Source organism: Mobula birostris, chromosome 6 (assembly GCF_030028105.1).
Source record: "Mobula birostris isolate sMobBir1 chromosome 6, sMobBir1.hap1, whole genome shotgun sequence".
Taxonomy (NCBI): Eukaryota; Metazoa; Chordata; class Chondrichthyes; order Myliobatiformes; family Myliobatidae; genus Mobula; species Mobula birostris.
In genome coordinates this window covers 123,499,875-123,526,687 of record NC_092375.1, presented here as the reverse complement: position 1 = coordinate 123,526,687, position 26,813 = coordinate 123,499,875, and the positions used below count along the sequence as shown (strand labels likewise).

The 26,813-nt window shown below is 42.9% G+C and overlaps 1 protein-coding gene across 3 annotated transcripts in view; it reads left to right on the top strand.

The window, feature by feature from the left end:
• The window catches only part of LOC140199341 (receptor tyrosine-protein kinase erbB-4-like), a 986,886-nt gene that overhangs the window by 946,421 nt on the left and 13,652 nt on the right, over positions 1 to 26,813 (top strand). For 2 of the 3 annotated variants that reach the window (XM_072261212.1, XM_072261211.1), the window contains exons 26-28: positions 3,943 to 3,990; positions 12,947 to 13,027; positions 22,156 to 22,441. In XM_072261212.1, coding sequence (XP_072117313.1) covers positions 3,943 to 3,990; positions 12,947 to 13,027; positions 22,156 to 22,441 — 415 coding nt within the window. The remainder of the gene's footprint in view (positions 1 to 3,942; positions 3,991 to 12,946; positions 13,028 to 22,155; positions 22,442 to 26,813) is intronic. The other variant, XM_072261213.1, reaches the window with a different exon arrangement.

The following is a 26,813-nucleotide window of genomic DNA, read 5'->3' as shown; positions in this document are numbered from 1 at the left end:
TAAAGGTCATTGGTGATAGATCTGATTCCTGAGTTGTGTCCAGTTAATTGAAATGATCCAGGTTGTATAATTGGTCTCAGCATGGTAAAAGTTAGCAAGTTGTTTTTTCCCTTCTTGTTATCTAATAATTTATAACATCATGAAGGGCATTGACAAGGTGGGTGGTTACATTCTTTTTCCCAGGGTAGGGGAGTCATAAAGCTCGAGCGTATGGGTATAAAATGAGAGGGGAAATAGATCTAAGCAGCAAGTTTTCCCAGATAGTGGGTGGTGGGTGCATGGAACAAGCTGCCAGAGGCAGGTACAATAACAACATTGAAAAGACATTTGGATAGGTACATGAACAGAAAAGTTTCGAGAGATTTAGACTAATGGGACTTACTCAGATGGGAACCTTGGTCAACGTGGAGGAGGTGAGCTGAAGGACTTATCTCCATGATGAATAACTCTAGGTCTCTAATTCTGGATGGAAGCCTATGCTCTGGTTGAACAGCCTCTTGAATGGCTATGAAGAATGAAAGTTCTGAGGAGCAATGGAGGTGGTAGACACACCGCCTGATGAGAATGATGAAAATTAAAGATCATCCCTAAAAAGTGTTATGTTTAGGGAGTAGATACAATTGTATTTTTAATTATCATTTTTAACAGGAGGTAAATAAAATGTTGACATATATTAGAAAAAAACATTGCATTACCAAATGAGGGAAACCATGTGGAAATTAATTCATATATTGCTGAAGACTAACTTATATACGGTGTGTATTGGTGTAAACATTATCACTGCCTAAACAGATTTATAAATGACAAATTGTCTCGAAACCGAGAGGTTGAATGCGACACATAGGTTCAGCAGGTCAGGAATGATCAGGGTTAATATGGTATATCCTCCACTTTTGCCAATATCAGCTCTGTGCCGTTGAAAAAAAATTGAAATTGGGCTCATTGTCATTGACTCAGAAAGCTTATCAGCAGGAGGTCGAACTCTGCCTCAGTGTTTAGTGGCTTCTGCTCAAAGTACACATGCTAGCGTGCATGTGCTGTATGTTTGCATACTCCCACCTGTGTACAGCATGTCTGTGGGAAAATCTTTTAGAATGAATTTACAGAATGAGAATTGTCATGAGCAGATGAACATTTATTATCCATCCCTAATGGAGAAGGTCTTGAACATAGAACAATTCAGAACAGAAGTAGGCTCTTCAGCCCAATGTGTCTTGTCAACCATGGTACCAGTCTAGATCATCCACCCACTGTAATCCATCTCCTGGTTTGTATCTCCCTATTCCCTTCCCGTTCTTGTGTCTGTCTAAAATGTAGCCATCATATCTGCTTCAATCATTTCCCCCTGGCAGTGCACCAATACTCAGCACTCTGTGTGTAAAAAGCTTGCTTCACAAATCCCCTTTGAACTTTCTCCTTCTCACTTTAAACTTATGCTTCCTCACATTTGACATTTTCACCTTGGAAATAAAGAGCGGCTACAGTTCTTATGGTGAAGGTACTCCCACAACATTGTTGAGTAGGAAGTATTGGATTTAGACTCAGTGATGAAGAAGGAATGGCCGTGTATTCCAAGTCAAGGTAATGTGCAATTTGGAGGGGAACTTCAGACAATGAAACTCCCATCTGCCTGCTATCATTTTCCATCCTTGCAGAGATCCTGGGTTAGGGAGGTACTGATGGGTTATTATGTAAATGATTCACATTGCATTCACAGTGCACCACTGGTAGAGGGAATGAGAGATTAGGGTGATGAATGGAATGCCCATCAAATAAGCTGCTTTATGTGGCAAACAGCCTGTGAGTTGTTGGTGCTTCAGTCATCCAGACAAGTGGAAAGTGTTTCAAATGAAAGAAAAGATTGGTAGCTCATGTTGGCTGCTTGTTTTTAGGGTTGTTCACTAGGTAGAGGTTAGGTCACAAACAATTCGTCACCAGTCAAGGTGACATCATCAGTGTGCATTTGCGTGTTGTTTTTGCCAAGTGCTCACGTATATATTGGTCTGACCCATTATTCTGATGGGTTGGCTGTCACACTGGCTGCAAGTCTCTGCTGGGTCCTGGCCAACCGCATAGCTGAGTGATCTCCACTGGCCCGTAAACTTGGTTAACGGTCAATGTGACCATTGGTTCCTCGACCCTGATTCTGCAGATGTATAGGTTCGTAAATTGAATCCAGTTCAATATGCTTGTTAATCGAATCTTAGCTTCTAAAATTTCCCTTGATTTCTTGTTTTGTGCTTCGGCCATGATTTTTATAGTTTCCCTGACTAACGTGTCCTTTTTGGTCTTCATGTATTGGGATGAGTGACAGAGGACCATGTCTTCTTATGGCTAGCCGATGTTCATGGATAATTTTCTCCCCACCTGTCCTACATAGTGTTTGGGGCAGTCTCCACATTGGATTTGGTATATTCCATATGGGCTGTTGGAGCTTTGGGTCTCGAGGTGAATGTCCTGATGGTTGGGCTGGGCTTGTGTGCTACCTTTATTTGGTGTTGTTGGAGCTGTCTTGCCAGCATTTTGGAACTATACCTTTAGCATGAAGTGGAAAGTGTTTCTACACACTCCTATCATATACTTGGGGATAATGTAAAGGATTATTAGTGTCTGGAAGAAACACTTGCTACTGAATACCCACTCTCAGACCTGCTCCTGTATTTATAATATTTATTTGACCATTGACTGAAGTTCGTGGTCAATGGTGACTCCAGGATATTGATATCAATGGTACTGCCCTTGAATATCAGAGAGTGATGCCTAGTCTATCTCTTGTTGGAGAAGATATTGCCTGGGTTTGTGAATGTTACTTGCCGCTTGTCAGTCCGCGCTGGAATGCAATTTAGACACAGTAGTATATGGACTACTTCATGATCTGAGGAGATGCAAATGGTATTGAACATCATATGCGAACATCTTATTTCTGGAGATGATAAAAGGAAAGTCACTGATGGAGCAGCTGAGGATGGTCAAACCCAAGGTACTGTCCTGAGGTTCTTCCCTTATCCCATGGGGTTGGAAAAATGAACCTCCAATAACCAGATGCATCTTCCTCTGGGTGAGGTATGATTCCAGTTAATGCAGTTTATCTCCTTGGTGCTCATTAACTTCAGTTTTAACAGGGGTCATTGAAGCCACACTCAGTCAACTGATGGCATGTTGAATGTGTCCTACACTTTCTGAATTGCCAGCTTCCCACATTGACAAATGGGTATCAGTGTTGTAACTATATTGAAACAATTTGACTATAGGCTTGGCTTCAGTACTGCAGCCACATTTGGTACATATAAGTGAGCGTGTGTTTGAGTGTGTCCTTTAATATGTGTATGTGTGTATATATCAACATGAGCGTATGAGCATGATATGCCCTTGAAGGTCTGCATTTGCTCATGAACTGTATGTCTCTGCACATGTGTCCCTTTAGAATGCACTTATGTAGACCTAATTATAATAGATAATAAATGGTCATTGATCAGAAACCTTAATCTTGTTATTCTTTCTCCACAGATGCTGCCTGATCTGCTGAATGTTTGCAGCATTTTCTGTTTTTATTTCAGATTTCCCACATCAGAAATATTTAGCATTTGGATATTGTATTTTCCGTGTGCGTGTGTGTGTGTGTGTGTGTGTGTTTGTGTAAGCCGCAGTAATATGATGAAACTCAGGGAAAAATTTGTGAAGGAAATTATTTCCAGGTCCACAGTTGCATACTTGCTGAAAGTGAAATATGGTGTGTCTCAGATTCCAAATGAAGTCAGATACCAGACCATTTAATTGAAGTAGCTGAGAACTCCTGGGTAGGTGTCTTGCCTTTCATAACCTCTGTTCCATTTTGCAAAGTCATGACATTTTTCCTTTCTTTGATGTTCATTTTCATTCAGTGCATCCATTGTGCCATTCCTGCAGCCACTCATGTAATCATCATTCCATTCTTCCCACCAGAGCCAGACAGGACACAGCCCTCCACCTGCGTACACTCCCATGACAGGAGTAAGTATTGAACATCCTTTACCGGATAAACTCAAGTCATTAAGATATGTGTGAAGAATCCATTCAGAATCAGTAAAAGTTACTTGCTTTATCACTTGTAAGAATCAGTGCACGAGCCTTATTGCACTGGGATGCTGTTCTCCTGCAATGCATGGAGGTGTCCACTCCCTCACCTCAGGAAGCACCGGTCTCTGCCCAGCCCACCGTGTAAGTTGCAGTGTGGAGGCAATGCAACTTACAGTAAGGTGAGTGGGAAAAAAGGGGTCATAACTTAGCACACCTTCCAGCAACCAGTGGAGATTGGGACTGCTGGAGGGTTCTGAAGAAGTCCTCCGACTCTGGAATATTGCCCAGTTCATGGACAAGGTGATGGAGGAGAAGTACGGAACTGAGAGAAAGTAATGGTACAGAATAGGGAGGACATATCTGAAATGAATCTGAATCCAGCAGTTCTCTCAATTTGCTGAGGTAGATGTCAAGTACATTCCTGATTGTATGTGTTTAGTTAAGATAATCCTGATGATAAATGGATGTGAACTAATTTGGAACCTGATAATTGTTCATTTAAAACTTTGTTTCCTTATATGCATAAAGCTTTGATGGAGTGAAACATCTAGAACGCTGAGTGGTACCATTTGTGTCTTAAAGTGTAGTTCAATTAGACAAGGAAATGCAAATGTAGTGGAATCTCCTGCAGGATAATACTGCACATTGGTGTGAATGCAATACCGACAAATATAGGGCAGTCAGATCTTATGTTGTAAAATACAGAGCCTTATGATAGAGTCTGATCGGCAACAACCCAGTACAAACGGTGTGTACAGTCCAATATAGTGCAATGTACAAAATATACTGAGTAGCAGCAGAAGGATGCTGTATAATGCACTGCTGCACAATATAGTAATTGAATACAATGCGAAGATTTAAGAGTCCTGTACAACACCGTGCAGTGAAACAAGTTGAATCCGGTCCCTGCAGTATTGTGCAGTGAAGTTAAATGCAGCAATTCCAATATTGCAAAGCAGAACAGCTAAGTGTAACACAGGAGAAGACAGTGCAACAAACTGCGTGCAAGTGCATTAAAATAAAACAAAGCAAACTGAGCTGTGGCGTTTTTGGCCTCGGAGTGTTTGATGAGCCAGTGCTGGGGCATTTAATCTATACAGTTTTGCCCTGGAAGTGTTTGCTGGGACATTTAAATCTAATCTAAACCAGTATGATGGCTTTTGTAGAACAGGCTTCACTTTCCAATTAACCTGATTTGAAGAGTTAATTGAATTGTATTGAATTGGTTTGGATTGAGTTGGACTCAATTTAACCTTTACAGAGAGACTTTGAGTTGATACATTGAAAAATCTTAAAAAGCAAAGGCATGGCAAATCGCTTCTGAACTTTTTTTTTCTGTGTGACACCTCCCAAAAATCTTCTCAGGACACTGAAAAAGAGAGATTTAAGAATAGAGCTTTGTAACTATATAGAGAAACTATTCAAAGGCAAAGTCCCACAAGAGTTCCCAGACACAAAACGGATGGTGACAGGTCAGTCTGAAAAGGCTGTTTAAAGCGAGCGCGCAGGTTTAATGAATAGCGACAAAATCAACGAGGTGATGGTAAACCATTATAAATCACTAGTTGGGTCTCAACTGGAGTATTGTTACCAGTCCTGGGAACCGCAGAGAGGAAAACTGAAAAGTCTTTGGAAAAGGTTCAGAAGAGATTTGCCAGGATGAAGGAATGCAATTCTTTGAAGAGTCTATATGAATTTGTGTTGTTATACTTAGATCAGAGAAAAGATTAGGCCAGAGATCATTAAAATTACAAGGGGAATTGTAGATTAGCCTGTGGTGTGTACCCAGAAAGAGACTGAAGGTAATGGGAAAATGCCAAGAGAGAGATGAAGACTCTCTTTCAGTGAATTGTTACGATCTGCCATGATAATGCTTTAAAGTGTGGTGGAGGCATATTCAGTAATAACATCCTAAAATGAGAGGGCTATAAATGAAAATAAACTCCAAACAGGGTGATAGAGGCAAAGGAGGAGGATGGAAATAATTGGACCACTTGTTCAAAGAAAAAAAAAGATTCTGGAGTAAAAGCAGAAAGTGCTAAATATTTACAGCATTTTTTGTTTTTTTTAAATTGAAAAACCTGCCACAACCACACTGGGCCACATAATCACATCTGTGCTACTTGACTCCACCATTCTTCAATCTTTACTGGGAATGTTTGAACAAAACAATTGATTATTTACACAGGAAGAATGCTGTGAGGGAAAGTGATGGTATAACGTGCATGGAAAGAAAGTATTAAATAATATGGAGGATGTTGAGGAGAATATGTTACAGTCACCTTACAACAATAAATTGTCTTTATATAACAGGTGTAACAGCCTTAAGGCACTTCCCAAGAGTATATGATCTCCAAATATGGCACAACTATAGATCAGGACAGATGAAAGATTATAAGGAGCGAGCTTACAGAGGGAAAGAGAGGAGGAAAACAGAAAGATAGAGAGATAAAGAGAAAGACAGAAAGAGAGATCAAGAAAGATAAAGAGGGAGAGACTAAAGACAGAAACTTGAAGACTTATGCTGTTAAGTAGCTGAAATCGAAGCCACTTGTAACACTGTTCAATGAGCAGAGCTTGGTGGGCATGGGACAGACCAAGCTACAGTGTCATTAGGTTGAAGCAAGTGTCAGGTATAGACTATGTCCAACAAAGGAGAGTATAACCACTTAACCCTTGATACTCAATGGCATTGCCATCTCTAAAACCTACACACTCAATATATTGGGGCTCAGAATTGACTGGAAACTCAACTGTCCAGCCACATAAATACCATGGCTTAAAGAGCAGGTATCCTGGCTATCCTATGAAAGGAGATTCACCCCCGACATGCCATACTTTTTTACAATCTTACAATTCTGAAGTCAGGAAGGTGATGCAATACTGTCTGCTTGTCTACATGAGTGCAGCACCAACAACTGTTAAGAAGCTCAACACCATCCAAGCCAGCGTAGCCAGCTGGATTGGTTCACCAATGGCCTTCCTAAATGCCTTTTCCCTACAGCACCAGTCCACAGTGGCTGCAGTGTGCACCATCTGTTTAAAACACTGTTATTACTCATCCAGGCAATCCTGTCCTCTGCACCCTCACCTGCCACCATGCCTTGAAGGATTCCAACATGGAGCCCTGGGAAAGGGGCAGGAAACAGTACTTTCAGGGCCTTAAATGTTGGCAATACGCAGCATTCTCCATTGAAAAATTGGAGGACAGCACCTTAAGAGAGGAAACCACTGTCAAGGTCAGCAGACCTGAGGATCAGGAAAGGACATTGGGAATTGGTTGGAGGGAGAAGGAGGATGAACTCATTGATGGGATAAACTTGGAAATCATGGGGAAAGACAGGAGGGAAACTGGCAGAAGTTGTGGGCAGGCGTAAGTTTGGGAGGAAGCATGGTCCAGTGAACTGGGGAGGGTGGGAAGGGGCATGTATATGGCTGTATAATCTGTCTCAGTAGTACTGGCAACTGGTTGATAGGCTCCATGCACTTGGTGTTAATGGATGAGAAAGGCAGGAGGAAGATCGAAAAGAATCTAAATGCTAAGGATCCAGTTGTAGAGGGCGGCACTGACTCGCAGGGTCCGGAGTTTGATGATGAGTTTGCTTAGAATTATAGAATTGCAGAAGGCCCAGTGACACTCACATCTACTGTGGTGAAGTGCATTGAGAGGTTGAGCATGGCTAGAATCAACTCCTGCCTAAGCAAGGACCTGGATCCACTGCAACTTGCCTAACACCACAATAGGTCTACAGTGGATGCATTCTCACTGGTTCTCCACTCAACCTCGGATCACCTGGATAATAGTAATACTTGTGTCAGGCTCCTGTTCATTGACTACAGTTCAGCATTCATCATAATCATACCCTCAGTTATAATCAAGAAGCTCCAAAACCTGGGCCTCTGCAACTGGATCTTTCGCTTCCTTATCAGGAGACCTCAGTCTGTGCAGATTGGAAATAACATCTCCTCCTCATTGATAATCAACACTGGCACACCTCATGGATGCATACTTAGCCCACTGCTCTACTCTCTCTACACCCACATCTGTGTGGCTAGATACAGTTCAAATGCCACCTATAAATTTGCCAACAACACAACTATTGTTGGTAGAATTTCAGATGGTGAGGAGGAGGTGTACAGGATCGAGATGCATCAGCTGGTTGAGTGGTGTCACAGTAATGACCTTGTACTCAGCATCAGCAAGTCAAAGGAATTGACTGTGGACTTCAGGAAAGGTAAGTTGAAGGAACACACACCAGTCCTCATTGAGGGATCAGAAGTGGAAAGAGTGAGCAGTTTCAAGGTCCTGAATGTTAACATCTCTGAGGATCTATCCTGGACCCAACATATTGATGCAATTACAAAGAAAGCATGACAGTGGCTGTATTTCATTAGGAGTTTGAGGAGAACTGGTATATCACCTAAAGACACTTGCAAAGGAGAGCACTGTACTGTGGAGAGCATTCTAACTGGTTGCATCACCGTCTGGTATGGAAGGGCCACTGCACAGGGTCAGAAAAAGCTGCAGAAAGTTGTAAACTCAGCCATGGGAACTAGTCTCCCTAGCATCCAGGACACCTTCAAACCGTGATGCCTCAAAAAGGCGACACCCATCATCAAGGACCTCCATCACCCAGGACATGCCCTCTTCTCATTGCTACCATCAAGGAGGAGGAACACACACTCCATTCTTCAGGAACAGCTACTTCCCCTCTGCCATCAAGTTACTAAATGGACAATGAATTCATAAACATTATGTCAGTATTTTTTATCTCTATTTTGCACTACTTATTTAATCTAATATTCATTAATATATATACACACACACACATATTTATTGTAAATATTTATTACATAAATATTGTAATTATATCGTATAGTTTTTATTACTATATATTGCAATGTACTGCTGTCGCAAAACAACAAATTTCACAACGTATGCCAGTGAAATTTGATTCTGATTCTGAGATGCAGTCAGTAAACAATGACCAGATTTTGCAAATGCTGGAAATTCTTCCACAGCAACACAGACAAAGTGCTGGAGGAACTCAGCATGTCAGGCAGCATCTATGGAAATGAATAAACAGTTGATGTATCAGGCTGAGACCTTTTTTTCAAGGCTGGAAAGAAAAGGGGAAGATGGCAGAATAAAAAGGTGGGGAGCAATGAGGGAGGGCTAGCTAGAAGATGATAGCTGAAGCCAGGTGGGTGGAAAAAGTAAAGGGCTGGAGAAGGAATCTGATGGGAGAGGAGAGTGGATCATGGGAGTAAGGGAAGAAGGAGGGGCACCAGGGGGAGAAGATAGGCAGGTGAGGAGAAGAGAAAAGAGGCCAGTGTGGGGAATAGAAGAAGAGGGAAAGGGGAGAGATTTTTTTTTACCAGAAAGAGAAATCAGTCTCTATACCACCAGGTTGGAAGCTACCCAGGCAGAATATGAGGTGTTGCTCCCCCACCCTGAGAGTAGTCACATGGTGGCAAAAATGCAGGTCATAGACTAACATGTCTGAATGAGAATGGGGATAAGAATTCAAATGGTTGGCCACCGGGAAATTCTGCTCTTTGAGGATGCGCTCAATAAAGCAGTCTCCCAATTTACATCAGGTTTCACCAATGCAGAAAAGGCTGCATCAGGAGCACTGGAAGTAGTAGATGTCCCCAGTAAAATCAAAGAAGTGTTGCCTTACCTGAATGGAGGGAATGGAGGTAATGGAGGAAGTAAATGGGCAGTGTGGCATTCCAGTCACTTGCAGAGATATGTGCCAGGAGGGAGATTAGTGGGGAGGGATGAATGGTCAAGGAAATCATGGAGGAAGCGAGCCCTGTGGAAAGCAGAGCGTAGGGAGGAGATAAAGATGTGTTTGATGGTCAGATCCCTTTAAAGATGGAGTAAATTGAGGAGAATGATGTGTTGAGTGTGGAGGCTCATGGGGTGATAGATGAGGCCGAGGAACTCTATCCCTGTTAAGGCGGCGGAAGATAGGACGAGCACAGATGTATGGGAAGTGGAGGAGACGCGGGTGAGAGCAGCATCAATGCTAGGGGAAGGGAAACCCCATGTCTTTGAACTAAGAGGACATCTCTGATGTCCTGGAAAAGAAAACCTCATCCTGGAAACAGTTGTGGCTAAGACAAAGGAACTGAGAAAATGGAATAACATTTTTACAGGAGAAAACAGGCCAATAAACAATATTATTTACAGGACAGTAAACAATAGTCTGGCATGGGTGTATTTACTGTCTAGATACTCTCATGCATCTGTAAATGTAAATTTTGTATGTAAGCACAGTAGTGGTTAGCCTAACACTATTCTTGTGCACGCTTGTTTACCATGTTGTGTCTCTAGATGATTCTGTACTCTGATCGTGGAGTAGTGAGCAGTCTCAGCAAATGAGAACATCCCCAAGAACACTCTGATCTACAGTGGGTGATTAAGCCAGTTGTCCCACCAGGAGCACTCAAATCTGCCTCCATGGAACTATGTCAGTGGGAAGCTAGTGACGTATGGGGGTGGGGGTGTGATGTTGGTGAGGCAAAGGGAAAGGCTGACAATCCAGCAGAAGATAGATCAGCAAAACAAATCTTTGTTACCCTTGGGCCACAATGGCATAACGGTTCTTAAATAAATAAAATATTTAAACCATCAGTGTATCTAATTGGGTAGTTTTAAGTCAGCAAATGAATAGATTGGTCATTTCACTGGATGCAATTACTTCTAACCAGCTCTACATCATTTTGTAATGGATGCAGCAACATGCTGTATGGTGGAACAGAGACGATTAAAGAAGAGGGCTTCCTGTAAAACATGCTGGAGTACTCACAGTCAGATGGATTGTTGTGCATGTACTTGAGTTCATTCTCCATAGATGAGCTTTCAGTAGATTGCAGCTTTCAGCAATGCCAGCTGTTAATGATTCTGCTCTCCATTAAATCCTCCCCTAAAGCCTTTATTTTAGTCCACATTTCCACACAATTTCCATTAAAACAAAGTTATTTTAATTTAACATTGTTTGAGAGACCCTAGGGGTATTATTTTGCACTGAAACTTGCTTGAGGAAGTCACCAAGTGCTGCAATGTGATTTTTAAGAAGTTAATTTCATATCCCAGTGCTAACGACAGTATCTGAAGAACAGGTTAATAATAGTGTTCCTATGTTTGTGTGTGGCCATGGGGGAGAGTTGTCATTGGATGTTAGAGATTCTATAAGGGTCCGTGCTACTTTAGAGCGATGACAGTAGAAGAACAGTGAAGATTGGTATGTAAGGACAGTGACAGGCAGAGCTTTTGACTGTTACAGGGACAGGCATGAAGGAATAATATAGTGGGCAACAGTTTGTGAGGACTCAAGTCAGCAGAATGAATGAATAGTGAAATTCATAAGGTGACACTTACTAGTGAGGAGCAGTGATACACACTTAGTGCTACAACCTCACAACAACAGGGTTCCTTATCCTATCCCAGTCTTTGATGATTCCTGTATGGATTTGGACTATTCTCTGTCATTTGGACCAGTAAAATCATAGGATGCTACAAAAGATCCCATAATCTGTTGGAAATGAATCAAAGGTTGATTGATAGGCATGTGAGAGAGAATAGACTCGCAAAGAGATTGGGAGCACACAAGTGGGATTTCTGGGATTGCTCTGCTGGGAGCCAGCACGATAGAGTAACACTTAGCACAGTGCTTTACAGCAGCCAGCTGTAAGGTCAGGGTTCAGCTCCTGTCACCGGCAGTAAGGAGTTTGTATGTTCTCCTTTTCACAGCTTGGGTTTCCTCCAGGTGCTCTGGTTTCCTCCCACATTCCAATAACACGTACAGGTTAGGGTTAGTGAGTTGTGGGCATGCTATGTTGATAGCTTAGTGACAGTGTGTTGGCTGCCCAGCATAACCCCTGCTGATTTGATTTGATGCAAATAACGCAATTCACTGTATGGTTCAATATACATGTGACAAAAAAAGCTCACCTTTATCTGTCAAATGGCCTCCTTCAGTGTTGATGTGAGGACAGGGCAGTGATCATTAAAAAACTGGTTGGGCTGGGGTTGATTACACAGCAGAATGAATGCAGGATTGAAGAGTTTGACGTTGAGATGGCAGAACAATAGAGTTATCCAACTGGGCATTGAGATGAGCTAGCTCTGCAGAGTACAGGGGGTATTTAGACTAGTGTATAACTTGGACTGGACATTGCCTGAGCAAAGTGTGCAATGTGTGAGCAGTGGGGTAATGGCACATTAGACGGAGAGGACTCTTATGCTTTGGAATAGTGGAGTAACTAATTGGAGGGTGACTGGACAATGGAGTTATCAGAAAAATGGATGAAATGTCAATGGATTTATTAGAGAATGGGTGACATGTCAATGGGGTTATTGGAGAATAGCGTGACATCTCAATGGGGTTATTGGACAATCAGGTGACATGTCAATGGAGTTATTGGTGAATAAGGTGAAATGTCAATGGAGTTATTAGAGAATGGGATGCCTGCACAGTGGATTAGGTGGGCAACCAGTCATGGCAACAGCATTTGGGCACATTTTCCTTTATTTAAACATATCTTTAGTCAGTTGAAATTCAATATTTTGAAGGATTAAAATACTTCTGAACTAGAAGTTAAACAACAGAGGAGGTGAACATAGAATACTCATTATTTTGTTGCAGCTCCTATACTGAATATATCTATTTCAAGTGATTCTCTCAGCAGCTTTTTGTAAATAAAAGCAGTTTTAACTGAGTACATGTCGAGTTGTTGTCGCAGTGGAGTGAAGCGCACAGAATTGGCCTGTTTTGTTTTGTGTTTCATAAGTGCTTGTGAAATTAATGTTGAGCCCATCATAATGCTCACTTTTACCTTTGGTGGTGATACTGAAAGAACCCTCTGTTTAAATTAACAGTGTTCCCATGTTGCAATTGTCCAGTGCTCCAATTCAGCTTGCAGCGGACAACACAAAGATGTGCTCACAGAATCACCAAAGGTAAAATAAAAATATTGCTCAATAAAGTAAACATATTGAAATACTTTCAAATTAGAAATCAGGAGGAATTGTTTGTTTAGAGACTTGAAAGGATCTTTACAACTGTGTAATTACCTGACCAACGTGATGTGTGCAGTGGGACTGTTACACACTGTGTGGTTCAGGAACAGTTATTACTTCACAACCATCAGGCTCTTGAATGGGCATGGATAACTTCACTCAGCACAACTCCAAACCAATTCCACAACCTACAGAATCACTCGAGAACTCATATTCTCCGTATTATTTATATATTTTTTTATTTGCACATTGGTTGTTTATCATTTTTATGATTTTCATAAATTCTATTGTACTACTTTATTTTGCTGTAAATTCCCACAAGCAAGTGAACCTCAAGGTGACTTATACATACTTCGATAATAAACTTACTTTGACTTTGAGGATGTGCTGTGTGCTATTGATGGGATTATTTCGAAAACTCTGGAACATGACAGATCTTCTCAATACGACATAAATATAATACTCCTTGTCATTATCCCAATGACAGAGCCACTCAGGCAGAAATTGTCTGGTGTTATTCCAGTGCCAAGCTCAACCAGTCAGGTAGTCAGGCAGTGATGCAGGGCAGAAGGGAAATGTGGAGCAACACCCAAAATGCTGGAGGAAATCATTGGATCAGGTAGCTCTGAGAAGGAAAATGGACAGTCAACATTTTGGGTCGAGACTCTTCAACAGGACTGATAGTACAATACTGTCTGGTAGTATTAAAGGACAAACTTACCCAGATAAGCAGTAAGTTTGTTGTTCAAATAATACCAGATTGGTAGACATGCCAGATAGTGAATAATATAAAATTGACCATCCCAGAGGGGCAATATTATAAAACTACCCAGGATTGGTCCACTGATTTCTTAAAAAACATTTGTCTGAACCCCCTTTAAAAAATCATCCAGAGGAAGAGTTGTTCTTTGCGGTACAATAGGCATCCAATTTGTTGGTGCCTTTCTTCAACCCTGCCAAAGTTGCATGTCACTATAAGCCATACATTCAGAGTTTGCCTGGTCTCTTCAATCACTCTCTACTTCAGATCTCCACCTACAACGTTTCATTGTTGTTCCAGGTGTAGAACCAAAGGTTCTCAGGGTTCATGTGTGGGTGAATTTGAGTATCTCAGTGAGCTGCTCTGCCCCGTCAGTTCATATCCTGTAATCTCTGTAAAGTTACATATCTGGTGATGGTATCCCTGGGACTATGTAGAGATTTTACCGCACAGTATAATGTCAATAAAATTATCCACAAGGTACAGTATATTAAATATCTCAAGGTACTGTATCAGACCATCTGGTTTTAATCCACTTAATCATGCACGGGATATATAGTTTGCTAGCCTATGTTATTGAACATACAGTATTGAAAAGAAAAGAGTTGGAAGCTGACAACATTGACGGGTCTGGAGTAACACATAGGTCAGGTCAGGAAGGAAGGCAGATTCTTTCCTCTGAAAGCCTTTAGTAAATCACAAGAGAACTTCAGGCTCATGTACTTCCTCCCTGATGGTAGCAGTCAGAAGATGACCTACCATCACTGGTCTTTCTGGTGGCTTCATGGCAGTAGTCTCTAGGTACCATGACCCAGAGGCAGTTAGATCAGCTGACCAGATGTTAGGTCTGATAGATTGGTTTTAAGGGCAGCTTCACGGAGGCAATCATGTTGTAGAGATGGCAGAGTTTTTAGCTTTAGCCTTGCCGCCATTATTAAAGTGAAGGGAAAAGCAGACCGTCTTTGGCAGTTCATGTAGTTTGAGGTCATTGTAGAAACAGGAATTGAGGAATTCATGGAAGGATTTGAAGGTAATGGCGAGGTTGATGTGAGACTGGAGCAGGAGCTCAGTTTGGCCATGTGAACAAATTGAGGAGTGGTAGAGATTGAAGGGGAGTGGTTCATACCCACCAGACCAGTGATCACTCCAGTTGTGGCTGCTTCACCTGGAGATACAGTGCCATGTACACTATAATTGAACGGGCCTGTCCGTTCACTCATGTCCCTTGACATTCGGCTGAATACACAAGATAAAACGGAGCAAAAACAAAACAAAATGAGAAGAGGACTGCAGCTGTCATAGGAGATTCCGTAGTTAGAACAGACATGAGATTCTGCTGACATGATAGAGACACCTGGATGGTATGCTGCCTCCCCGGTGCCAGAGTCAGGGATGTCTAAGATCGGGTCCACAGCATTCTGAAAGAGAAGGTGAGCAGCCAGAAGTCCTGGTACATATTAGACAATAGACAATAGACAACAGGTGCAGGAGTAGGCCATTCATACCTTCGAGCCAGCACCACCATTCACTGTGATCATGGCTGATCATCCACAATCAGTACCCTTTTCCTGCCTTCTCCCCATATCCCTTCACTCCGCTATCTTTAAGAGCCCTATCTAATTCTTGTTTGAAAGAATCCAGAGAATTGGCCTCCACTGCCCTCTGAGGCAGAGCACTCCACAGATCCACAACTCTCTGTGTGAAAAAGTTTGTCGTCAACTCCATTCTAAATGGCCTACCCATTATTCTTAAACTGTGGCCTATGGTTCTGGACTCCCCCAACATCGGGATCATGTTTTCTGTCTCTAGCATGTCCAAGCCCTTAATAATCTTATATGTTTCAATCAGATCCCCTCTCATCCTTCTAAATTCCAGTGCATACAACCCCAGTCGCTCCAATCTTTCAACATATGACAGTCCTGCCAACCCAGGAGTTAACCTCGTGAACCTACCCTTCACTCCCTCAATAGCTAGAATGTCCTTCCTCAAATTTGGAGACCAAAACTGTACACAATATTCCAGGTGTGGTCTCACCAGGGCCCTGTACAACTGCAGAAGGACCTCTTTGCTCCTATACTCAATTCCCCTTGTTATGAAGGCCAGCATGCCATTAGCTTTCTTCACTGCCCGCTGTACCTGCATGCTTACTTTCAGTGACTGATGAACAAGGACACCTAGATCTCGTTGTACTTCGCCTTTTCCTAATTCTGATAGTAATCCGCCTTCCTGTTCTTGCCACCAAAGTGGATATTGGCACCAATGACATAGGTAGGAAAAGGGAGGAGGTCCTGAAGAGAGAATTTATGGAGCTAGGTAGAAAGCTGAAAAACAGAACCTCCAGGATAGTAATCTCTGAATTGCTGCGTGTGCCATACACCAGTGAGGGTAAGAATACATTGATTTGGCGGATGAATGCGTGGCTAAGAAACTGGTGCAAGGGCAGGGTTTCAGATTTCTGGATCATTGAGATCTCTTGTGGTGAAGATATGACATGAACAAAAGGGATGGGTTACACCTGAAACCAAGAGGGACCAATAACCTTGTGGGTAGGTTTGCTAGAGATGTTGGGGAGGGTTTAAACTAATTTGGCAGGGGGATGGGAAACTGAGAAATAGGACTGAGGATGGGCATACAAGCACAGGCAATGTATAGTGAGACTGTGAGGAAGAACAGGCAGACGATAAAGCAACATTTCAGTCTGTGGGATGAGATGCAGTGTAACAAGGGGACAACATCGAAAATGGTGATGAATACAGGACTGAAAGTGTTATGTCTGGATGCACGTAGTTTACAGAATAAGGTAGAATACCTTGTAGTGCAGGTAGAGATTGACAGGTATAACGTTTTGGCATCACTAAATCATGTCTGAAAGAAGATTAGGGTTGGGAGCTCAACATCCAAGGATACATATTAAAAGGACAGGCAGGTAGACAGTGGGGTTAGTGTGGCTCTGTTGGTAAAAAATGAGTTAAGGAACTGCAAAGTTACAGAAACCCTTCTGGGAGTTGTATACAGGTCTCCAAAGTCTCCAAATTACATCTCGCACTGTAATTTGTAGGAGATGGAAAATGATGTCAAAAGGGCAAAATTACAATAGTCATGGAGGATTTCAATATGCAGGTAGTTTGGGAAAAGCCGGTTGGTGCTGATTTTGGATCCCAAGAATGAGAATTTGTAGAATTTCTCTCAGATGGTTATTTAGTACAGCTTGTGGCTGAGTCCAGCAGGGATCAATTATTCTGAATTAGGTGTTGTGTAATGAACCAGATTTGATAAGGGAGCTTAACATCCAAGGTAAAGAAACCCTTAGGAGGCAGTGATCAAAGTATGATAGAATACACCCTGCGATTTGAGAGAAAGAAGCTAAAGTCAAATGTATCAGTATTGTAGCAATACAGTGATCAACTCTGTAAAAGGAATTACAGAAGCATAATAGAGGAGCTGGCCAAAGTTGGTTGAAATGGGACACCAGCGAGGATGATGACATAGCAGCAATGGCTGGAGTTTCTGTAAGCAATTTGGAAGGCACATGATATATACATCACACAGAAGAAGAGCTATTCTGAAGGCAAGATGATGCAACTGTGGCTGTCAAGGAAAGTTAAAGCCAATATAAAAGCAAGAGAGGGCATATAATATAGTTAAAAACATGGGAAGTTAGAGGATAGGGAAGTCTTTAGAAACCAACAGAAGGCAACTAAAATTTCATAAGAGAGAGGAGGATTTTCTTCAGTTATGAGTAAAAGAGAGGCAAGAGTAGATACCAGACCACTGGAAAATGATGCTGGAGTGATAGTAATGGGGACAAGGAAATGGCAGATGAACTAAATAATTGTTCTGCATCATTCTTTACTGTGGAAAACACTAGCAGTATGCTGGAAGTTCGAGACTGTCAGGGGGCAGAAGTGAGTGCGGTTATATTACTAGGGAGAAGGAGCTTAGGAAACGGAAAGGTCTGGAGGTGGCTGAAGAAATTGTGGAGGCATTAATTATCACTAGATTCTGGAATGGTCCCTGAGGAGTGGAAAATTTCACTCTGCTTTAGAAGAAGAGAAGGAAGCAGAGGAAAGGAACTTATAAGCCAGTTAGCCTGAACTCAGTGTCTGGGAAGATGTTGGAGTCGATTGTTAAGGATGAGGTTTCAGGGTACTTGGAGGCACATGGTAAAATAGGCCATAGTCAGCATGGTTTCCTCAAGGGAAAATCTTACTTGTTGGAGTTCTTTGAAGAAGTATCAAGCAGAATATGCAAAGGAGAATTGGTGGATATTGTGTACTTCGATTTTCACAAGGCCTATGATAAGGTGCCGCACATGAGGCTGCTTAGTAAGATAAGTGCCCTTGGTATTCCAGGAAAGATACTAGCATTGGCTGATTGGCAGAAGGCAAAAAGTGTGAATAAAGGTTGACGGCTTTGTGGCCAAGTTTGTGAACAATACAAAGATAGGTGAAGGGGCAGGTAGTGTTGAGGAAGCTGGGAGGCTGCCAAACATATTTGGAGGATGGGCAAAGAAGTGGCAAATAGAATACAGTGTTGGGAAGTGTATGGTCATGCACTTTGGTAGAAGGAATAAATGCAAAGAATATTTTCTAAATGGGTAAAATATTCAAAAATCCAAGGTGCAAAGAGACTTGGGAGTCCTCATGCAGAATTCCCTGAAGGTTTACTTGCAGGTTGAATAGGTGGTGAGAAAGACGAATGCAATGTTAGTATTCATTTCTAGAGGACTACAATCTAAAAACCAAGATGCAATGCTGAGGTTTTATAAGGATGTACTTAGAGTATTGTGAGCAGTTTTGGGCCCCTTATCTAAGAAATGATGTGCTGACATTAGAGAGGGTTCAAAGGAGTTCACAAAAACGATTCTGGGAATGAAAGGATTATCATATGAGGAGTATTTGATGGCTCTGGGCCAGTTCTCACTGGAATTTAGAAGAATGAGGAGGAAACCTATCAGATGTTGAAAGGCCTCAATAGAATGGATGTAGAGAGGATGTTTCCTATAGTGGGAAAACCTAGGACCAGAGGACACAACCTCAGAATAGAAGGGGGTACCTTTAGAATGGAGATGAGGAGGAATTTCTTTCATCAGAGGGTGTGAATCTGTTGAATTCATTGCCACAGGTAGCTGTGAAGGCCAGGTCATTGCGTGTATTTAAGGTAGAGGTTGATAGGTTCTTGATAAGGCTACGGGAAGATGGCAGGAGAATAGGGTTGAGATGGTAATAGATCAGCCATGATAAAATGTCGGAGTAGGCTTGGTGGGCCTAATTCTGCCCCCATGTCTTGTGATCTTATGGATTGGAGGTCAGTCAGCAAGTTCAGAATCTTGCTTGTGAATTGTAGGGTCAGAACAGTGGGAAGGCATGTTGTAAGTTACTAGCGTGAAGGGAACTCAGGTGTCAGGTCATGAGCACCTGCTCAGGGCTGCTGCATTTATATTGCACAGTGGCCATCCCAGCAATGGTCAGTCATGTGAACTAATCCATCCAGCAACAAGGAGCGACATTAGCAGGTGTACAGAAGACGTGTGAAGTGTCATCAGGGAATATGTCAAACTTCCACTGTGATACACTTTGCTCCCAAAATCTCCCTGATCAACTCTTGCTGAACAGCAACACTCTGTATCTAAGCTTGTAGATCTGACCGCTACAGTTCAGTTCAGGGTGCCAGGAAATATTTATAATGCAAAATATATTCTGAGGTACAAAATTCCCGATGAAAATGGAGAAATGCCATTCAAAGCTGCTGGAGACAAGTTAATTTAAAGAGGACGGTCTCTTAGGTTAATGTGTCAGATAGCAGAACTGCAGTATTAGAATGTACAGCAAGTGGTGGATACAACCCAATCCATCACAGGCAAAGCTCACTGCTGAGCACATTTACAAGGAGCATTACCACAAGAAAGGTGAACCCATCATCTAGCACCCCCACCATCCAGGCCATGCCCTCTTCACACTACCACCATTGAGCAAGAGGTTTTAGCAGTTTTAGGTCCCATATCACTAGGTTCGCGAACAGTTATTACCCTACAACTATCAGGCATGTCCTAAAGTCTCACCTTCTAGGACTCTACAACTCCTATTTTCAGTACACACATATAAATATATGCACACGTACACCAGATTACAACACCCATCCAAGTTGGGGGATTAATGATCTAAGTAGAAACCTTCATGAGTGACAGCTCGTTAGAGCAGGTTGCTAGGCAACTGTTCATCTTGTTGGCTGAGGAATAGAACATTGATAAATGTATATTGGTCATAACAGCCCATTAGAAGCAGCTAATGGAAACATATCTGAAATTCCACTGAGGCAAGACAGAGTTACCAATGTCTTTACTAAAAGAGCTTTCCCTTGCAAGCTCTGAGCACCATCTGTAATAAATAAGCATCAAACTCGGTGTAGAGTTGTGACATTACCAGCATACTGTACAGCTTCTTTCGATTAGTTAGTGTTCAATTCAGAAATAAAATAAAATATTTCTTCCTTACAATAGCAATGACTTCAAAAGTACCTTGAACTGTACTTTGGGAGTTTTCAAAGTTATAACTAGTGCTCTATAAATGAAATGCATTCCAGAAAACTGTAGTTGTTGGAACTATGAAACAAAAACAGAAAATGCAAGAAGACGAGAAGATCTGTTGACGATGGAAATCCGAGCAACACACACAAAATGCTGAAGGAACTCAGTAGGGCCGGCAATGCCTGTGAAAAAGAGTAAACAGTCAATGTTTCGGGCTGAGAAGTCATCTTTTCATTTTTTTCCCAGCCCTGATTAAAGGTCTCAGCCTGAAACTTTGACTGTTTACTCTTCTGTAGATGCTGCCTGATCTGCTGAGTTCCTTCACCATTATGTGTGTGGTGCTTAAAATGCTGGAAGAACTCAGCAGGTCAGTGTGCATCTGTGGAAGGAAAAGCAGTCATCGTTTTAGGTCCATTGACTGTTTCTCTTTCCTGACCTCTTGACTTTTCCAGTGTTTTACGTTCCATATCTCTAAATGCATGCTACCTTTCTCTTTACAGGACTTCCCAGTCACGCACCCAATCACTGAATCAGTTCCTTTGTTCTTCTCTATTCCTTCCACCCCTTAATCATCAAAAATCTCTAACTCCTCCCTTTCAAATGTTTTCGTGGTTTGTGGCAGTCTCCTGTGGAAATCTGAGTGTCTTCCTTCCATAACTGGCTGTTCAGCCCCTCAAAGCTGCTCTACCGTTCAGTTAGATCATGGCTGATCTACAAACGTAATTGTCACAGTCCTGCAGTCATACATTAAGACCAACACAGCACAAAAAAATTTATTCTAACATCCTTAGTCAAAAATGTATTGTTCAAGTACAGTGCTTCAAAGAAATGAAAGAATGCAACCAAAGTTCTCTTTTCCTGGGAGATGACAGTAGGGAATTAACAGCACACCTCTGCAATTTCACGCCCAATAGCTGGAGTGAGTGGGTAAAAGAAAACTGTGTGTATGCTTATGCACTGCCCAAATACACCTATGTGACCAAGTAACCTACCAACCTGTACGTCTTTGGAATGAGGAAGGGAATTGGAGCACCCAGAGGAAACCTACGCAGACACGGGGATTTGTACAAACTCCTTACACACGGTAGCAGAATCGAACTGGGTCACTGGTAGTGTAATAGCGTCTGCTAACCACTACATTATTGTCCTGCTGGGTTTGTGGGTGGGGTGGGGTTGAGAGCGTGTGTGTGTGTGTGTGTGTATCAAAAGATAGTGGTCTGTTCATCTTTGAATGTTCTGAAGACCAAGATAGTTACTTGATCAGCAAGAGGTGAACAATTTACTGGGCAGGCTGAAGTGAGTGACGTTACAGTCAGATCATCTGTGATCATATTGAATGGATGCACGGTCAAGGGGCAGAAAAGCCAAGAGTTGCTCCTAATTAGTAACAGAGACAACAGATTCTGCAGATGCTGTACATCTTGAGCAGCACTCACAGAATTTTGGGGGGGGGGGTCCTCAGCAGGTCGGGCAGCATTAACGGAGGAGAGTAAAGAATGCTGACGAAGGGTCACAGCACGAAACGTCAGCTGCTCATTTCCCCCCATGGATGCTGCCTGGCCTGCTGAGCTCCTCCAGCGCTTTTGTGTGTGTGGGGCACCTAATCCGTACGTTGGCCATTGAATGGCTGATCTGGCTGCTGGAGTGGAGAGGTGACCGGGCAATTTGCCCACTGCCCTGCTGTCTGCTCAGGCGCCTCTGTCTCCGTTTTGCCCGGTGACTTTACGTGTGGTACTTTGCCGTGTCAAGTTGTTTACTCAGTTTCCATCTGTGTGGTGGCAGGGCCAGTTTGTGTACCGTGACGGAATCTTCAGGCCACAGGAGGGGCTGTCACCCAGCTGCTCCGGGACTGCCCCACTGGAGGAACAGGGTGCGGCCTCGCCACTGGAGGTGTTCGACGACATGTGTTGCAACGGGACACTGAAGAAACAGGCTCCCCGCCAGCGGGAAGACAGCAGCACCCAGCGGTACAGCGCCGACCCCACCGTCTTCCTGTCGGAGCGTGGCCAGAGGGGGGAGCTGGACGAGGATGGCTACATGACCCCCATCCAGGACAAAAAGACCACAGGTAGGTTCGGCATCGTGGGAGGGAACACAAACCACTCAGGCAGAAAGTAATGTGGACAGTAAGGTTTCACAGGCAAAACAATGGAGAGACAGCAGGGCTCACACGAGAACTTAGTAGTTCTTCATGGATATAGAAGACAAGACTCATGTCCACAACTGTGGTTACCTGACCCAATAAAAAGCAATTGCTTCCGTTGGATACTTACTGAAGTTTCTTGCAGAAGGATGGTTACCTGGTAGTTCTGTGCACAGTCAATGACTGTCAATCATGGGGATGACAGGGAATCAAATTGAGTTGAATATCAAGTGCACAAGTGCAGTGAGGTACAGGTGCAAGGAGAAACTTGCAGAAGTATCACAAGCACATAGATTCAGGCAAGACGCAGAACATAAATAGTACATAAATTGCACTAGAAAATGAAAACGACAACTGCAACAAGTCCTCAGTAATGCAACAGGCTGCCACAGTGCCCCATTGCTGGGGTAGGGTTAGATTTGTGCAAGTGGGCTCAATATCCTGATGACTGGAGGAAAGTAACTGTTCCTGAATCTGGTGCTGTGGGACTTAAAAGGCTTCTGCACCTTCTGCCCAATGTCTACAGCGGGAAGTGGGCATGAACCAGACAGCGGGGATTATAGATGCCACCTTCCTGAGGCAGTGCCTTCTGTAGGTGCTGTCAGTTTGGGAGAGGTCAGTCCCTGTGCCACTACTCTCTGCTTCTCCATTCTGGCCCAGGAGAGTGATACCATTTCTGAATATACCATCTTATCTGGCCATTCTCCTATTGCTACCTGCAATCTTTGGACGGCATAAAGCTGGGGCCTCATTTCCTAGACTGGGTATGGTTTGAAAATACTTAACTGGCTATAAAGTGCATGTGGACCTGCTGTGATTACCTAGAGACTTGAATCTGCCCCATGTTCAGCTGCATTTACCTGGTAACCTCATTACACTTCACTAAAGTTAGTGCAAACACATAATGCTGGGGATGCTGCCAGACTTGCTGGGATCCTATAGCATTTTGTGTGTATTAGTCTGGAGTTCCAGCATCTGCAGAATCTCTTGTGTTTTTAAGTCAAGGAATATTTTTGAAGAACTTGGTGTCAGATCTAATGAACACATACTGAACTGGAAGTCACCCTATCTCCCACTTCTCCTGTGACACACAACTTCAGCGTTTTGACAGCATGGTGGGCAGAATAGGGAATCTTAATTCCCCCATGCAGTAAGCCCATCGTTCCTGTCGAAGTTCTTTGAAAGAACTGTTCCTGTCGCCCCCACCCCTTCTCCCTGCCAATTCCTGCAGGATTCTCTCTGCCTGGCTGCTTCCATAGCTCCTTCCGGCAGCAGCTGACCAAGTGAAACGTTGCCTTCCCAGCTCACCTCATGACCAGTCCAAAAGGCAGTGGCAGATGATACATGCCTTTCCCATCAAAATGGCAGCTTAAAGCACATCACTATTTCTCCATATTCATTCTTTTTCTGGCATGTTCCCCACATCAGTTTGTCATCAGGTTCCTCAATAAATCCCTGAGCCCCTCACCTGTTACAGCTGGGACCGCTGCAGAGTTCCTGCATATACAGTGCCTATAAAAAGTATTCACACCCCACCCCCCCCGGAAGTTTTTAAGTTTTATTGTTTTGCAACAGTGAATCACAGTGGATTTACTTTGGCTTCTTTTGACACCGATCAACAGAAAAAGACACTTTCGTGTCAAAGTGAAAACAGATCTCTACAAAGTGATCTAAATTAATTGCAAATATAAAACACAAAATAACTGATTGCATAAGTATTCACCCCCTTTAATATGAGACACCAAATCATCACTGGTGCAGCCAATTGGTTTTAGAAGCCACATAATTAGTTAAATGGAGATCACCTGTGTGCAGTCACTGTGTTTCAATTGATTGTAGTAAAAATACATCTGTATCTGGAAGGTCCAACTGCTGGTGAGTCAGTATCCTGGCAAACACTACACCATGAAGACAAAAGAATGCTCCAAGCAATCCCATGAAAAGGTTACTGAAAAGCACAAGTCAGGAGATGGAAACAAGAACATTTCCTAGTCACTGAATATCCCTTGGAGTACAGTTCAGTCAATCATAAAGAAACGGAAAGAATATGGCACAGCTGTAAATCTGCCTAGAGCAGGCCATCCTCAAAAACTGAGCAACTATGCAAGAAGGGGACTAGTGAGGGAGGCCACCAAGAGACCTTGACAACTGTTGAGGAGTTACAAGCTTCAGTGGCTGAGATGGGAGACTGTGTATACAACAACTGCTGCCTGGGTGCTTTACCAGTTGCAGCTTTATGGGAGAGTGGCAAAGAGAAAGCCACTATAAAAAAATATGCACATGAAATCTTGGCTAGAGTTTGCCAGGAGGCATATGTGAGACTCTGAAGTTAAGTGGAAAAAGGTTCTATGGTCTGATGAAACTAAATTTGAGCTTTTTGGCCACCAGACTAAACGCTGTATTTGACATAAGTCAAACACTGCACTTCATGAAAAACACACCATGAGGCATGGTGGTTGCTGCATCATGCTGTGGGGACACTTCACCACAGCAGGCACTGGAAGGCTTGTGAAGGTAGAGGGTAAAATGAATGCAGCAAAATACAGGGAAATCCTGATGCCGTCTGCAAGTGAGCTATGACTTGAGAGAAGATTTGTTTTCCAGCAAGACAATGATCCCAAGCATAAAGCCAAAGCTACACAGGACTGGCTTAAAAACAACAAAGTTAATGTCCTAAAGTGGACAAGTCAGAGCCCAGACCTTAATTCAATTGGGAATTTGTGGTTGGACTTGAAAAGGGCTGTTCACTCACAATCCCCATGCAATGAGCAGTTGCATGAGCATGAGTTTGAGCAGTTTGTAAAGAAGAATGGGGGAAAAATTGCAGTGCCCGGATGTGCAAAGCTGATAGAGACCTATCCACATAGACTCAAGGCTGCAATTGCTGCTAAAGCTGCATATCTAGGAGACTCTTCAACACCGCTATCATTTCTTCCTCTACCATCATTTCTGGCAGCATATTCCAGGCACCCGCCAGTCTCTGTATTTAAAAAAAAAATTACCCCATAAATCTCCTTTCAACTTTCCCCCTTCTTACCTTAAATACACGTCCTCTGATATTACACATTTCAACATTTGGAAAAGGACAATGGCTGCTCACTCTGTCTATGCCCTGCCTGACTTCACTTACAGTTTTTGGGTTGCCTCCGCCTATCACAATCCCCTCACTGCTTCTGGCAGTGTAGCCCAGTGTCTCTTTTGAACCTCTCAAGTAATAACCCATTATCAATCCTCAATGGATAGCCAGAAAGCCTGGTATCGCTCTGAGATGCACATCCGCAGCTAGTGAGCACAGAGCTGAGCCGGCAGAAAACTTCCACACATTGCATCAGGAGTATTTTACTGGTCTCATCAGTAAACTGCTCTGGAGAGATTTCCAAAGCAGAAACTACCATGGCAAAGGCTCCAAGTGTGAGCAGGTATTTGGGCAATGTTTGTGTTTGAGGCTGGCAGGGGTGGGGGGGAGTGGTGATGTTATGGGACACTTAGCACTGTTCCCTCATTGAATTTACATTTAGCATGTTTCAATCATCACACTGTTTACCCTCTCACTGACTGAGAGCAGACTTTCTCCTGTCTGGGGGTGGGGACACCTTCCCTCCCTGTGTCACCAGCACACACCGAGTGGTGGCACACACTAAATTCTACCCACTTTATTCGTATCATTTAATTTATTTTGAGATACAACATGATAACAGGCCTTCCTGGTCCAATGAGCCTCTGCTGCCCAGTTACACCCATGTGACCAATGAACCAACTAACCTGCAGGTCTTTAGAAAGTGAGAGGAATCTGGTGCACTCGGAGGAATCCCAAGCAACCACAGGGAGAATGTACAAGTTCCTTATCCGACAGCAGCAGGAGTTGAACCTGGGTCACTGATGCTATAATAGCATTGCACCAACTGCTATGCTACCATGATTCTCCTTAATGCCATGTCTGTACTAGAAGTGGGGAAACCTAACCTTCCATGCTATTAGTCCTGTGCTGCTCTTGAGTTGAGGGCTGGGAGTTATCAGCTAAATTGACAAGATGACCATATCTTGCAACAGTCAGTTGTTGTCAAGTTCTGTGGCTGAGAAATGGAGGAGGAACATTTAGAACTCAGTCCACAAACTCACTTACTTGTTTCTCCTTGATCTCCCAGGTACTCAGAAGTTTGCCGTGTCTTTACCTTTCCTTGTTTGATGTTGGTGTGCTAAGGAGTCAACAAACCATTCACAGTTTGTGAGGTGCATCCACTGTGGAAGAGGGTGCGATTTTACCTTGGAAAGAATCGCTCTGCAGTCTCTCTCTGCT